The 12002-nt window shown below is 42.2% G+C and overlaps 1 protein-coding gene across 4 annotated transcripts in view; it reads right to left on the bottom strand.

Moving 5' to 3' along the window:
- creb5b (cAMP responsive element binding protein 5b) overlaps positions 1-12002 on the bottom strand; it is a 40881-nt gene that overhangs the window by 11253 nt on the left and 17626 nt on the right. For all 4 annotated transcript variants that reach the window (XM_029505031.1, XM_029505030.1, XM_029505033.1 and 1 more), the window contains exons 6-7: positions 6793-6919; positions 5390-5500 (exon numbers count right to left, since the gene is read on the bottom strand). In XM_029505031.1, the coding sequence (XP_029360891.1) occupies positions 5390-5500; positions 6793-6919 (238 nt within the window). The remainder of the gene's footprint in view (positions 1-5389; positions 5501-6792; positions 6920-12002) is intronic.

Genomic DNA, 12002 nt, shown 5'->3' with positions numbered 1-12002 from the left:
GGACGTATGAGAGACAATCCGTACAGTGCCTCCAACCTGTCAGCATTAACTGGTTTCACAGATGAAGAAATAACTGCATCAGACTGACTACGTCTGGGCTCCTAGACTTAACAATTTTGAATGGGTCTTTTTGAATCCTGGGAGTATCCCATCCACTGCTCAGGTTCCAGGGGGCACATCGTGGCTGCACTGGTCCAGTCTGGCCTACGTTGCGATGGCAGCTGGTTTACCCAAACTTGGCTCTGCCGGAGCCCTGTCCCATTCACAGGCCCTGAACCATGACCAAATGGTCTTCACACATACACCTCCCATCAGCACAGCTAAAACAACACACAGCCACCCAAAGACAAAAAGATGCACACTCGGTGCCACAACTGCCACCCTTGTCTTTAACCCCACCAGTATAAGCAGGCCTCGAAAAAAAAAAAAACCCTGTTACCAGCTTTGCAATGACAATTAACTTTTTGGCCTGAAAAACTTCATGCTTTCTATCACTGATATGAAAATTGGTACTTTAAATGCTCTTGCAGCTTGTTTCAACTCCCATAATTTCAAGTGCAAAATTAATCTATGTCAAATGTGAGTTTCCTATGCATTTCAGCCTTTAATACAGCTTGAAGTATGCAGTCATTCAACTATTGAGCTGAATAACTGCTCTAGATGTTGAACTGAATGGGTCATCATTTAGTACCATAAGTACCTTCTAAACAAATTAGAGAAGAAAAGAAATTTCATAAATTATGTCACATTTCTTACCTTATGTCAGACTGACTCACTAATGTAGATATGCAGCAATCTTGCTGATTGTCTTTAGTAATATACTCAGTTGCCTGTTAGGTACACCTCGCTAAAATGAATGCAGTATAAAACAACCTTGCAATAAATTCTCACTCATGAAGGTTATAATGTTCAGTTTTGAGGTGTTGGATTGCAGTGTATTGTACTGACATGTGTTTCCATTATTTTGCACATCTCGTTAATATGATTGAAGGTAGGTTAGATGACAGAAACACCTCTGGTAAAGCAGCAATGTGTAAGTAGCTAAATATGCTCAACCTAGTGATGTGTGAACCGCAGAACTTAACCTATAAAAGCAGTGAGTATAAATAAGACAGTTGTGGTTGAATACATCGTTCATTACCACAAATTGAGTGAGTAGGAATGAAACCTGTCAAATAAGAGGCAGAACATATTGAAAACTATACAGCATGGACATTTATCTGTGACTTACTAGAACTCTAGAGTATACAGAATGACTTGCTCAGACAAACCAAACGCTTTGGCAATGGCAACACAGTGGAAGCAGTTAGAGAGGGGCCCCTCTCTGGTCTGTGTCCAACACTGATAAACTGGCAGACACACACTGATCCTGCAATCCTGCACTTCACTCTACTGAAACCACTTTCCTCTACAGCTATAGAGAGAAACAGCCTATTTTTATCATCTACTAAACTTTCTGTACATCTGTTACATTGACATTTAACCTTATCTGTTTGTAACATTGTAATCTAAACCAAGTGTAAACTCTAACTTCATGGTTTGTTTTAGTCCACTCTTTCCACAGATATGTTTTGACTTGATGGACAACAATTGCCTGAGAGGGTGCCAATGTGGCGAAAGTCCTTTTGCACACACAATCATGAACATGCACACATACAGTTATAATGTACATGCACATTCTCAAGCCCGGTAAAGTAGCGTGCAGATTCAGCTGTGCTCTTAGCTCACCGTCCCTCTCCAATGACATCATACCCTGACAATGCCACCATTCATACAGATGTTGCTTACAAAACCTGGAGTTAGACTCCTATTGTGTGTGTTTCTCTTCCTCACAAAAGGAGCTTTCGCCAGAGGTGCTCTCCTCCTACAGTGAAAGAAAATGAATGGAACACGTAACAATGTTACCACATATGCTAATGGCTTAACTGCTTACAAATGACTTCATACTGAGCTAATCGCTCAATCAATCACTGGATAGCAGAACTGAAAACTGACACATCTGTGGCTCCTTCACAGCTTTTCTTTACTTGGCTTTTATGTATGTATGTAACTCATTTTGTCACTTGTTCACTGTTCACTCTTTAAGAAAAAACTTTGTCTTAAAGTCTATAAACCAAATGCCTGTTGAAATTCTGTAATTCTGGACTGAAACCTAACAACAGTAAGAGTTGTTTAAATAAAATGTAAAAATCTACCTTGGTGCGCTAGAAAAACTTTGATTATTGGTCCTCCTGTGTCCTATGAAATGTTTCTTTAAGAGACGTGCTGTTTTTTTTCCCCTCCTCAAGTAAAAAAGGAGTACATTTAGAGCATGCCAGGAATTATGTCATCCACCCATCTAGTGCCAGCTCCACAGCCAAGAGAGCTGCACTGAAGGAACATATAGTATTGTTTACCTCATAAAAAACTCAGCACCTAGCCTGATGCTTAGTGACAAATTTATTGTCCCTAGTAACAATGTAAACAATAGATATTGGGAGATAATAAATAACACATTTTCATACACCAAACTGTTTCAAGGCCTCTCTGTCTGAAATTAGCAGGCAAGTGGGATGTGTGGAAAGCATGGAGCTCATTTTTAAAGGGACACAAAAACAATGCAGAAGTGCACCACTTTGAAACAGGTACCACTGACAGAAGCTGAGCTGAGTCATGTCCCATAGTTGGCACTTGTAGATGTTATTTAAAACCAGTAAGATAAGGGCCTGCTTTGACTTTCTTGTTTGTAGATGAGAAAAGATATTGAATGTCTTTCACCATACTAACAAACATATCAAAGCATCTTAGCAGGAGTAAGGTTTTTTAGAGAGAAAACACTGTGCAAACGGCATGTTTATATAGTGTGCATGCATACATGTGCAACTTGTTTTCAAGTAACTTACTTTAAGTGTGTATGTGTGTTACTATCTGACATTGTGCAAGGAGGATGACAGAGTTGGAGAGGGGAGTGTGTGTGTGTGTGTGTGTGTGTGAGTGCGTGACTGTTTGTGAGGCCCTGTGGAGAACTGGCTCTGAGCGGTGACGTAATGCTTTGGCCAGTGTGCTGTGGAACTTGGCCTCCTCTCTGCAGCGTTTCCTCCACGCTGCAAGGGTCAGCTATCCCACAACCTCCAGCACACAACATGCACCGTTCTATTCCCTAGACCACAACAGAGCACAGCATAACCACACCCGACACCATGAGCACCCAGTCCATCACAAGAAGAAAAAACACTTGAACCAAAACTCATAAAACACTCCTATCTAAGCAATACTCCCAAACAACAAGTTGAAAGCAGCCAGGGACAACATACAAATCAGTTACTACCCTATTAGGCTTTTCTGTACCACTTAAACGATGGCACTTAAGGAGAAAATGAGAGACAGAGGAGAAGAAAGATAGGCACTGATGCAGATACAGTCTTTGGCCAAGAGAGCACAAACAGAGGGCTTAGAGGGAGATATGAGTCCCCAAGGGGACACAGCAGTCCTTCAGCTCATTAACTATTTACGCCAGAGACAGGCCTCTGTGCTGCTCTGGCCCACCACAAAATCAATTAGCCTTCATTAGCCAAAGCTCTGGGCATGCTTTCTCCTGAAGGGAGGGTTAATCCTGCTACCGAGGCCTCCAGTTACCACCAAATATCAAACACTCACAAGCATACGTCTATTGGGGTACATGCATGCAGACGCAGACGGGCAAAAAAAACTAGGCAGGTCCTTCCATGTAAATCACAAAGAATTCTTCCAGTTTCTCTTTCTCACCGTTGTGTCTGTTTGGTGTCTCAGAATATCAATACGGTCTCTTGCTTATCAACTCCCAAAGCTCACTCTGCCTGTCTATCAGTTTCCTTCATGCCTGTCAAAGTCCCACTCAACCCCCCCACTCCACTCCAACAATTTAAACGTTGAGTAGAAGGAGTGTATCCAGGTCCATGCCTCCGGGGTGTGGGGTTACAGTGCGGAGATTTCCCATTGGCGGAAAGTCAACATGGTTGGGGTAATGCGATTAGAGCCGGATTGAGAACGTCGCAGGGGACACATGGGCCTGATCATGGCCCAGTTATCCGATAGTGAGGCCGTATTTATCGACCTGGCCCAGGCGCGGATATTACAGACATTAGAAACCCCTCTATGCTTATGAAACTCATGCTGGAGATCGCACCCTGATAACACAATTAGTCTCTCACTTTCTGTCCACAATCATGGAATTCCATCAGTGGTGTTCAGACATCAGAAAGCAGAATCTCAATTGATCGACATTTGGTTGCTGTGCCTTGTTTCTGAATGGCCAACTAACCAGAAAGTTGCATGATCCAGGGGCCTGTAGCCATTTAGTGAGTGCATATGTTTATGGGAGGCCTAACAGAGCATCCACAATTGAATTACATAGATAGGAGGAGAAAAAAGGGTAAGATGTGTCTGGATGATGGCCAGGGGAGAGATAAGTCTAATACACTAATATTGTGTTACCCAGCGTGTTACCATAGGAACAGTTGAAGAAATTCAAAAGACTACAAAGACAATCAATCTTGAGAGAGCAGGAGGAAGAGGGAGAATTAAATGCCCTGGGAATGCTCCCGCTCTCCTCTATCAGAGCAATAACTCTTCTAATGACCTCTGCTACCTCTTCACTCTCTCTCTCTCTCTCCCTCACTCTCTTCTTCTCCACAAGCTCTTTTTCTGCAGCAAACTCAGCTATCAGAAAACCTTTCCAGACATAAAAAACAGCCAATGCCTTTAATACAGTTTGTGATATCCCAATCAGGATACTCTTATTTATATAGGACCTTTTCCGTTTTTAGATCTATTTTGAAAACAAAGATGGTTGATGCCATGTTGCTACAGTACTAATCAGTTCATATCACAGTGAGTACAACTGTTTAACCAATGGACATAAATCAGCGCAATATTGTCAGCCTTTGGCAAATGTCCCACAGGAATAGTAGCATGCAAAACAAGACTCATCTATTTTTCTTCAGCTTTTCCTTCTGCCTCAAAACCTGTTCATTTTGTGTCTTTCTCCTGTCCCAGCTATGTCTCATTCCCACTGCTCTAACTACTTGCTTTGTGAAGGATGAGGTCATTTGATTTTTTCCCTGCTGTGTTAAACTAGTGCTAACAAGTTGCAGGACCTACAGAACATGTTCTGTACATTAAGATATACATCAGGCAGTCGGTGGGCAGCCCAGCCACAACCACATAAAGGGCTCTTTATTCCAGCCACAGTCTCCAGTGTAGCACTGGCAGGTTCAGACACAGCTTTGATTACACACCAAATGATGAAATCCACACAGACCTAAGAGCACAGCTTTACTGGCACAGCCCAGTGGAAAAGAGAGTTGCAACACTTAGCGCTTATGTGTGTGCACTTAAAAATGTGTATAAGTGAATACATGTATATACCCACCAGTTTGGCTTCTGAGTGCATGGAGGGAATGTGAGTGGAAGAGCAGGAGCTGCTGTGGGTGGGTCCTTGCATACCCATCATATTGGAGCCCATGGACATTTGCCTCTCCATCTAAAGATTACAACAATATGACAATACTCAAGCAAGTGTAGATAAAGATAAAAGATTTAGGAATGATTTATGCCACTCATTGCTATTGTTACACCTTAAGATGTTATCACTGCTTAAAAAAATAGTATTAAAAGTGTGAGACAATGTGAGATGAGATGAGAGCACATGAGAGTCTGATTTCGAATGACAGGCTGCCCCATGCACAGCTCAGTGTGATGATAACTGGAGCTGACCCAAAACAGGAAGCCAACACAAGGGGACTTAACACAGGAAGCCGGTGCAACAGGGGTGTTCGTGTGTGTGTGTGTGTGTGTGTGTGTGTGTGTTCTGATAATAGTATTGCGAGTCTGACTAACACATCAAACCTCAGGCCCTGCTGCTGCAGTATGTGTTGATAAAGCAAATCTGTCTTCATGTGCTGTGGTCTCAAACTTTTGAACTCTTCTCTACGTGTGTGCGTCCCACCTGCCCCTAGCCCACAATGGCCAGTGTGTCATGTGCCACAACTGAAATATGAATTTGCAGAAATCAGTTGGTTAAGCTGACAGGTCACCTGTGCAGGGTGATGATGTGAGTGATGTTCACTATGCAATATGTGCAGGAAAGAAGAAATATGTGTGTGTGTCTGCATGTGTATAAGGGTTCGTAGGTTGCTGTGGCCTCCCAGCTGCTGAACTTGGGGTTGTGTGGTGGCTTCCATTGGGAATGGCCCCTTCTCTAACCCCCCTTTGCCTGACCCTCACTCCCCCCCCGTCCACAGAGACTCAGGCCTAGAACGTGACACACAGTCCTAATTGCACTAAGTGTGTTTTGTGTAAAAATATCACCCAGACCTACACGCCTTTCCTGAACCGTCAATCTTCCCCCAAATCGCTTAGCTCTTAATTTAATAAACATGGGAGGTTTTTTTTCCATACCATAAACATGGGCTGTCTTGTGTTACAATGAGAACATATGTTGTATCATTAGAATCATGATACGAGGAGTTTTAACTGGGTTGTTATCATTCCTCACCCAACGTAGGTCCTTAAATCTTTTTGGCTTAACTACAAAAGAAAGAAAGTTTTTATTCTAAACGATCACCTTTTTTCAGTCTATAACTATGAGTTACTTGATAAACCTTTGTGAATCCTTTTAATGTTATAAGGCGAGATTCAAAAGTGCAAATCACCAGTTTATCTGAAGTCTTAATGCACACTGTCATCACTTCCTACACAATTGAGTGGGTTTTCTTCTGTATGTGTGAGTGCGCCCGTGAGTGAATGTGCTCTGTGCTCCATTGTTGTACTCACAGGCATCAGCACAGCGGAGGAACCAGGCATGGTTGGATCTGGCAGTGTTCCAGGCATGGAGGCTGGCAGAGGCTGTCTCTGTCTGTTTCGTAGGTGCAGCAGTGAAGACAGAGATCCAGGGACAGGCCTACGAGGACACACACATACAAAGACACAAAAAAAGAACTTCAGGTTTAGATGGTTATGGCTAAGTTAAAGAGTAATCATTTAATTTGTCATAACACATCATACTCTAAGACTTCCAACTACCATTTCTATGGTGGTAATTAATTATGGAGTATAAACTATTATACTATAATAGTTTTATAGTATCATTATACTATATGACTGATAATCATATAGTATAACACAGCTGTATTAATTTTTAACAATATGTGTTTACAAATAAACACATATTGTTTTATTTATATTTGCTTACGACATTACAGTGTGCTATGAAGCATTAATTCAGTTTTGATATAGGTTATTAATGCTAATTGGGTGGTAAAAATAGTGTTACCGTGTTTATTTAGCTCTTATTCTTTTCAAAATGATGTAAAAACAACCTTGCAAAATTATTTGGCAATAAATAGATATAAATGCGGTAGTCACAAAACAGTGGAAAAGCTACAAGACAGTGCTTGTAAAAAGTAAGAACATTTGGGGGATAAGAGATATTTCTGTGTATAGAGTTTGTAGACACCACTTTGAGGCACCATGATTCGCAGCTATTGACAAAATGCATTAGTGAACAACCCTTGGACTATGGTAAATTTGCAAGACACCCCTGAAGACTAACACTCTTAGATCTTAAAAGTAATGCCATGCATTTATTTCTTAATATCTCTGCTATTTCAGAGTTACTGTTTTTCCCAATGCCTTTAGTTTTCCATTTCTTTCCTGTTTCTGCAGTATGTTGCTGTGTACTCGTGTTGCAGTTGAAAGTTGAAGCATCTTGGGAGTTTTTGGAAGCACTTTAAACATATGTAATACAATGGATGAATAATGGTGATAGAGATGAATGAATAATATTTTTCATAACAACCACATGAAATGTGTATGACGAGAATCACATTTAGAAATGGCAACAGCGGTGGAAGGCCTGTGGGGAAAACCTCCCTTGGTGACCGCAAAACGTTTGCGGACCAACAGGCCTATCCACACTCGTGGCCACATCAATAAATCACACATACAGATGAAGCCCAGTATAAGCTTAAACTACTGACAGCAGCCCTGTCTCAGTCACTGGTTCAAGGCTGCAGCCATCCAAAACCCCAGACCGCTCCATCTGCACATGGTGACATCATTTATACAACTGCCACCAAAACCTACGCTGGTAAGAACATTGATTCCCAGCTGCAGGAAGCTGCTACAGCCATATGCATACAGTCCCCCCAAAATGGTGCCCACAAAACATCAGTGTTTATAACATTCGATTCTTTAACCTAAATTAGGAGAATCAATAACTCTCCAGTTATCAGTATCGTCAGGATGAATGCTGCCACTAACTAGTCAATAAAGCTCCATTTACTTGAGCATTTAGAAATTAGTGCAAATGAGAAGCATTTAGGTTAACTGTGTTCAACGGGTTAATGTAATCAATTTACCACACTATAGTCTGGATTACCGTAATAGTGTGCAGTGAGAGAGTGATGGGCAAATAGAGGGCTATACCAGAGAAAACGGTCCCCCACCTGAATAAATACCTGTATTTTTCCAGACCTAAATATGTGCATTTACGCTCCAGACATTTTAGATTGCTCCACACACATCGGACCATTACCATCCCGACTGTGTGTCATTCCTGTCTAGCATCCCAATTTATCACAATCAAGTTCATTTAATGGCACATATGACATCTGAGCAACACCGGGAATCCAAACATTTCCACATGGGAAAAGTCATGAAAGTACAATGAGGTATGCAGTGTAGCTGCTCTCTACATCAACACAGTTTTCCTTCTGCCTTTAGACTCTACTAGCATTCAAGGGGATGAAATAAGTCATGAGGCAGTGGCAGTGAGATTATGTTGATTCTGCAGATAACTTTTGTTCTGTGTGACTGAGGTTTTTATGCACTGTAGATGTGTTAACTTAAAATTAATTTTAGACAAACCTACTTGACAAAAGTTTAAATGTTACATGCATTACAATGATGTGCACAAATTAAATTTGCCTAATCATTTATTCTTCTGCAGCAATGTGAGATAAAATTAATTCTTTGCAATTCTGATTTTTTTATTGGGAAAGTTAAATCTGCAGGTTTAATTAAAAAGAAGTCTTGGTTTTGGTTTGGTTTGTGTATGTTCTCATAGCTTACCTGTGACAGTCAGTAACTGGCAGAGGTCAAGACAAAGCACAGCACGTCAGGTTTAGACAAAGAGGAAAGGCTCTTTTGAAGCTTTTACACATTGTACTTTTACACCTGTCTGTTAGCAGAGCTCACCTTCAGCAGAGTGGTGGAAGGATGATCACTGAGTTTGTCACCAACTCAGACATAGAAAAAAAACACATAGGCAAACATGCACACACTGCAACACAATGCAACCTGCTTGTCCACTTGGAGGGAAAGCAACATTGACGTTTGACAGCACTTCCTGTTGAGATTAACTCAGCTTTGTGCTGAATCTGCTGATATATAAAGGCATTTCAGTCTAATGGGAAGCAAAAAGCAACTCTCTGGCAACAATTGTGATAACCACTTAATCATTTAAGCCATTTTCCAAGGAAAAGCCCCCAAATGTGATGTTCTAGCCTAATATATGTGAATATTTCTCTGATTTAGTTTGCAGTATATGATATTTAATTAACTCTTTTGACCTCATATTTGATATATATTTGATTCACACATATGAAGATGTTTTATATGTGGCTCTGGGAACTCTGGGTATTTCTACAATTCCTAAGACTTACGGTCTGGTGAGTCTTGTTCAAACCAGTTAGTGTGTTTAAACTAATTCTTCAATTAGCTGGATGGTTGGTAAGATAATCAGGGAACAACAGCTTGAAAGTAATTGTTAAATGTGTCTTGCAAAGATGTTCCTACTTCTGTAGTTCTCTTCTGCTTTCTGTTGTTACTTCTGTTTGAAAATGTTGTACATCTAATTTGACTATAGATTAGTGGATTCATGTTCAGAGTGCTCGTATCTGCGTGTGATTAAGTGTGCGTGCCGAAGTGTGAATGTTTATGGGTCTTTGTGTAAGCATGTGTGAGCGTGTGTGTTTGTGTGTTTGTGTGTGTGCGTGCGCATGTGTATGAATAATGACAGGCTGTGGCTCCACTAAGGGGATTGATAATAGCCTGGGCTGTGGGCCCCTGGGGAGAGCAGGTAGACACTCTGCAGTCCTGACCCTGCACTCACATTACTGAGGGCCTTGCTCTCTCTTCCCCAATCCCCGCCCAAGAACCACCACTGCACCCGCCCTACTCCTCACCCACCTTCACTCCACCATGACATCAGTTCTAGACCTTTTTCCTTCGCTCAGTCACTCTTTTATTTTTTATCTCTTCTTCCATAGTTTATTTCTCTAAGTTATCTTGCTATTTTTCTCCCCAACCGAACTGAGAACCCTTAATTGCCCTGTTAATCCTCTGTAACTCTCTTCTGGACGCTTTGGGGCGTGCGCACCTCAACTCAAACCCCTCTGGATTTGCTTGCTCTGACCTACAAATCCTGTAGTCTGCACACACACTAAGCTTTACTGTTCCAATCCCCACAATCCCAACTCCAGCTCAAGTACTGGGGACTTGAACACAAGGGGCTTGGCTGCCATCCAAGGGGAGCAAGTGAAGGAGAGAGAGAGGTGCAGTCCGTCCACTGACTCATATCCTTCCCTTTCTGACTCTACTCCAGCAATGATGTAATGCTCTTGGCTTTTCGCCCTCCCCCCACCCTGTGCCTGCCTGCCCCCAGATTTTGTCCCTCCCTCCTCTCTTGCTCTCACTTTTCCCTCTCTTTTCCTCCTCAACCGGTCCAACATCGTTGCGCTCACTCCTCGTTGGGTGAAGTCACTGTGAGCTCTGGGTAGATGCAGCAGCTAAAAAGTTTCGAACGTAACCAAAACAGCCCGGGGCCAAGTTCCAGACGTTCGGGAGACGGTGGTGCAGTTGCCATGGGAACGGAGGTAAACAGGGGAAGAAACAAGGGCCTCAAACAGCTTGCAGCTGCCTTGCTCTCTGAGTAAACACTACACAGGACCTGCCCCTGATTTACTGCCTTTAATCACTGGTGGGAGGAGAGTGCCATGGGGTTTGGACTGAGGAAATAATACGAATCTGATCAAATAAATCAGCCCTAATGGGTTACGACACAGGCTGACTTTTATTAGTGGGCTAGGGGAGGGATTGATGCTGGGAGGGTGCAGCACTGGGATTGATCTGGGATGGGGTGTCCTCACATTAGGGAGCCTCAAGCTGAGTAAAGCCATGCCAAAGCAGAGTTGAGGAATAGAGGTGAATGATACTTCGGAACAAATTAGCATTAGCATTATACAACTACAACTATGGTACTGTTTTGATTCATTATTCCATTGGCTGAAGACAGTAAAGACAAGATGTCTTTGATTTTCAATAAAAGCAAAAAGCATTTCAGTACATTCTTATCACCAGTGAGTCAGATGCAACAACTGATTCATCCTTGATGTTAACCTGGCTTCTGTCAGCCGCACCTGACTTGGGTTGCAACATTTGGCATACACAGCCCCTTTCACATTCATTGATATTTCATCCGTTTTGATTTTCTAAATCTTTCTCCTCTCCCCCTGAACCAACTTCTTTTCCTCTTTTCCTGCCATGCAATTGTTGTCTTCCAGTGTCACTGCTGCACTTTTCCATCTTCACTTTCCTTTCATAATCAGTGATCTTTTTCTCCAGACCTTCATTGTTCTGATGATCCCACTAAGTCAATGCTTCCATCCAACATTATGCACCTTTTCCTTTCATTGCATGAACGTGTCTTTTATACTCTCTTGCACACTGCTATCCACCATCCTGGTCAGAGACCCACACCTTCCACATCTTATGTGTCTGTCCTCTTACGCCTTCCTCCACCCTTCTGATCCCTCATTTCCTCACCACCATCTACCTCCTATCCTCTTCTTCCTCTCCTCCATCCAACTCTGATCCCTTTCTTCCTCTCCTCTGTCCACCTCTGATCCCCTTTTCCACACTTCCCTACGTTGTGATTCCTGTGCTCCCCAGAGCTGTTAGGCATGTCTCTGTGTGTGAGTTGC

This window comes from Echeneis naucrates, chromosome 6 (genome assembly GCF_900963305.1).
Source record: "Echeneis naucrates chromosome 6, fEcheNa1.1, whole genome shotgun sequence".
Classification (NCBI taxonomy): domain Eukaryota; kingdom Metazoa; phylum Chordata; class Actinopteri; order Carangiformes; family Echeneidae; genus Echeneis; species Echeneis naucrates.
Note: the sequence above shows the minus strand (reverse complement) of the source record. Positions and strands in the feature narration are given on the sequence as shown.